The sequence below is a fragment of the Notamacropus eugenii genome, chromosome 1 (genome assembly GCF_028372415.1).
Source record: "Notamacropus eugenii isolate mMacEug1 chromosome 1, mMacEug1.pri_v2, whole genome shotgun sequence".
Taxonomy (NCBI): Eukaryota; Metazoa; Chordata; class Mammalia; order Diprotodontia; family Macropodidae; genus Notamacropus; species Notamacropus eugenii.
This window is the reverse complement of record NC_092872.1, coordinates 336,540,904-336,544,406: the sequence shown is the minus strand read 5'-3', so window position 1 is coordinate 336,544,406 and position 3,503 is coordinate 336,540,904. Positions and strand designations below refer to the sequence as shown.

Here is a 3,503-nt window from a genome sequence, read left to right as displayed (position 1 = left end):
CAGTCTTATCAAAATTCTTCTTAGACTCCTCTTCAAGACCCTCCCTAGACCCCTCTTCCTATCACCCCAGACCGCTATACCACCACTAGATCCTTCCCACAACCTTTCTATAGATAAGATCCATATTTCCTTCATGAAGGTATTCAGATTCAATCTATCCCACTGGCATTAGCATTACAAATGCTCAGATTTCTTCAGAGTCTACCCATATGGTGGATCTTTAATGAACTTTTCTTTTTTTTGGCTGAAAGATGACTTGAGTTCATTCAGGCGGGACCTGGTATGTCAGTATTTTGGGAACACCCCTAAACGTCAACATTTTGGTTCCCTGAGCAGACAAAACCTTACCCAAGTAATGGACTTCTTAAAAATTAGAAAGGAACAAAATAAAAGTTATTGATTTCAGAAAACTTCATGAAATATGAGTGTGTATATATGTATGTATATATTCACACACAGACACATATATGAGAAAGAGAAAAAGATATATATATATATGTATATATGTATATATGCATGAATGGGGGGGGGGGGTTAGAGAGTGCAAAAGAAATAGGTATTGGAAAAGTGTACCCAGAGAAGATAACAGGTACCGAATAAGAGTGATAAATACAGCAGATCCTTAAACTAGGAGGAATCAAGGAGGTTTCTTCCAGGTTGAACATTTGTTTGTTCTTTCTTCTCAAAGAGGACCATGAACACTGGTGAGTCTATGATGGGCCAGTAAGTTTGGCTTTGGAGATCAGAGAATTTTAATTAACACTGGAATGGGAAAATTCCTAGGTCTCAAGGAAAATTCCCTGCATTTGGCTCTTAGAGAAAGAGCTAGCACTGATTAGACAAGTCTTAGATCCTTGCATCTTTTGTTCAAGCCTGTTCTCTAATCCTAGCTCCTATAAGGAGTCTTCCAAATTGGTATAATTTAGGGGAGAAGAATATCTTTGGTCCAGAAATTTCACTCATTCAGGAACTCAAAAAGTTGACAAATAAAACTAGAAACACATGAACACATGGTAATTCAAAGACTATAAGTCTCCAGAGAGAAGGAGCTGTTCTGTAGATAGTTATCTTCATCCTTTCTTTTTCAGGGGATTCTACAGTGATAATTCTCCAAACTCATTGAAACACTAAGGATTTCCATGTTTTATCAGATGTCAGTTGGTGAATGTTACTGTATTCCTAGTGCTATGGAGAGTCAGAATATAGATAGAACTAATACCTACTTTTATGAGTTTATTCCCAGGGAAGAGATGTCAGTGAATTTAGCAGGAAAATAAAAGAATGAGAAAAAAGCTTAACAACAATACTGGATATTTGTTGGAATAATAGCCAATATCTCTACAGCACTTGTTTTTATAAAGCAGTTTACATTGATTACTAGGATTGACTTAATATTCTACATCCTTTTTTTTTAATGACTTAGTTGAGGAAATTAGTTATTACTCTTTTCCAAGAAAGAAATAGGACCTTGCATGTGAAAGTTTTTGTTGTAGCCATGTTCTTCATCCCAATTGGAAGTAAGAAAGGAAGAGAGGGAGAAAGAAAGGACCTTATCGAGTATCAGCTATGTGCCAGGCATTGTTCTAAACTCTTTTCAAAAACTATCCCATTTGCTGCTTATAGACCGGAAGTCCGGACAATAATTCTCTTTCCCGTCTCTCAAGATGGCGAACAAAAAGCCCCCAAAGGAACCAAAGGAAAAGAAGGTTAAAAAGGAAAAAAAGGAGAGCAAAAAGGAAAAAAAGGAGAGCAAAAAGGAAGATGTGGCTGAAAAGGTGGTGAAAAAGCCTCGAAAGCATTGTAGTCGCAACCCAGTCTTGGCCCGAGGGATTGGTAGGTACTCCAGGTCTGCAATGTATTCCCGGAGAGGCATGTACAAGCGGAAATATGCTGCACCAAAAACCCGAATTGAAAGGAAAAAGAAAGAGAAGGTACCTGCTACTATCTCAAAGCCAGTTGGTGGCGATAAGAATGGAGGAACCCGTGTGGTAAAGATTCGCAAAATGCCTAGGTATTACCCTACTGAGGATGTGCCTAGAAAGCTGCTAAGTCATGGCAAAAAGCCCTTCAGCCAGCATGTGAGGAGACTTCGAGCTAGCATCACCCCAGGCACTGTTCTGATCATGCTCACTGGCCGCCACAGGGGCAAGCGAGTGGTTTTCCTGAAGCAGCTGGCTAGTGGCTTGCTACTGGTGACTGGACCCCTGACCATCAACCGTGTTCCTCTGAGAAGAACCCATCAGAAATTTGTCATTGCCACATCTACCAGGGTTAACCTTTCAGGTGTAAAAATTCCAAATCATCTTACTGATGCTTACTTTAAGAAGAAGAGGCTCCGTAAACCCAGACACCAAGAAGGAGAGATTTTTGATACAGAAAAAGAGAAATACGAGATTACAGAGCAGCGCAAGGCTGATCAGAAAACAGTGGACTCACAGATCCTGCCCAAAATCAAGAAAATTCCTCAGCTCCGTGGCTATCTGCGTTCTGTATTCTCTCTCTCCAATGGAGTTTATCCTCACAAACTGGTGTTTTAAATGCCTAGCCGAGAACTCTTATTAAAATATTTGGAATAACTAAAAAAAAAAAAAAAAAAAAAAAAAAACTATCCCATTTAATCCTTTCAAAAACACTGTAAAGCAGATGCTATTATTATCCTTATTTTACAGTTAAGGAAACTGAGGCAGGCAGAGGGTAAGAGACTTGCTCAGGGTCACGTAGCTAGTAAGTATTTGAGAACAGATTAGAACCCAGTTCTTCCTGACTCCAGGACCAGCTCTCTACCCACTGCTCTGCCTGGATGCCTCATCTAAGGATATCTGAACAATTCATATTCTTATATCTGGACTAAGAATACAAAAAATAAATTGATAATGAAATAAAGATGAAAGATCAATGATGGGGGATAGTATAATTCTGGAAACAGGACGTACAAAGTTTGGAGTTTTAGTCTGGAAAGTTTTAGGTTTGGTTAGCAGGACACTGTGAATAAGTTACTACTGGAATATCCTAGGAACAAATACAACAAGTTCAGCAGGTACTTATTTTTTTGCCTACAAATAGCACAGAGACAGTTTTTTTTCTGTAGTTTTTATAGATTAGTAATACTTGAGCCTTTGCAATAATGTCAAGCTATCTAGAAGCTTAAGTTGATGTTTTGATTCCATATCTGATTTGATCCTCCCAACAATCTTATAAGGTAACTGTGAGATGTTAGTATTCTGTTTTGCAAATGAGGAAATGAAGGTGAAAGATTAAATGACTTGTCCATGGATAGTTAATTAGTTGGAGTTCATGGATCCAATTCATTTAAAATGTATTTTGGGGTATTATAGCTACCCTTGTATATGTCATATGTCAGAAATCATACCTAATCTAAATTGTGCAACTCCTCAAGTACCTAGCACAGTGATAATTGAGTTTTTAATATGCTTGTTGAACTAAACTACAGAAATATTAACTGTCCAAAGTTTCAGAGGCCTTAACAACACCCACTATGCTCA

The 3,503-nt window shown here is 38.2% G+C and overlaps 1 protein-coding gene across 1 annotated transcript; it reads left to right on the top strand.

The window, feature by feature from the left end:
- Positions 1–1,618: 1,618 nt before the first annotated feature.
- LOC140518083 (large ribosomal subunit protein eL6-like) lies at positions 1,619–2,564 on the top strand. The gene has a single exon (XM_072629861.1). It carries the CDS (start codon positions 1,665–1,667, stop codon positions 2,535–2,537), a length of 873 nt encoding a protein of 290 aa, XP_072485962.1. The 5' UTR covers positions 1,619–1,664; the 3' UTR covers positions 2,538–2,564.
- The last annotated feature ends 939 nt before the right edge of the window (positions 2,565–3,503 follow it).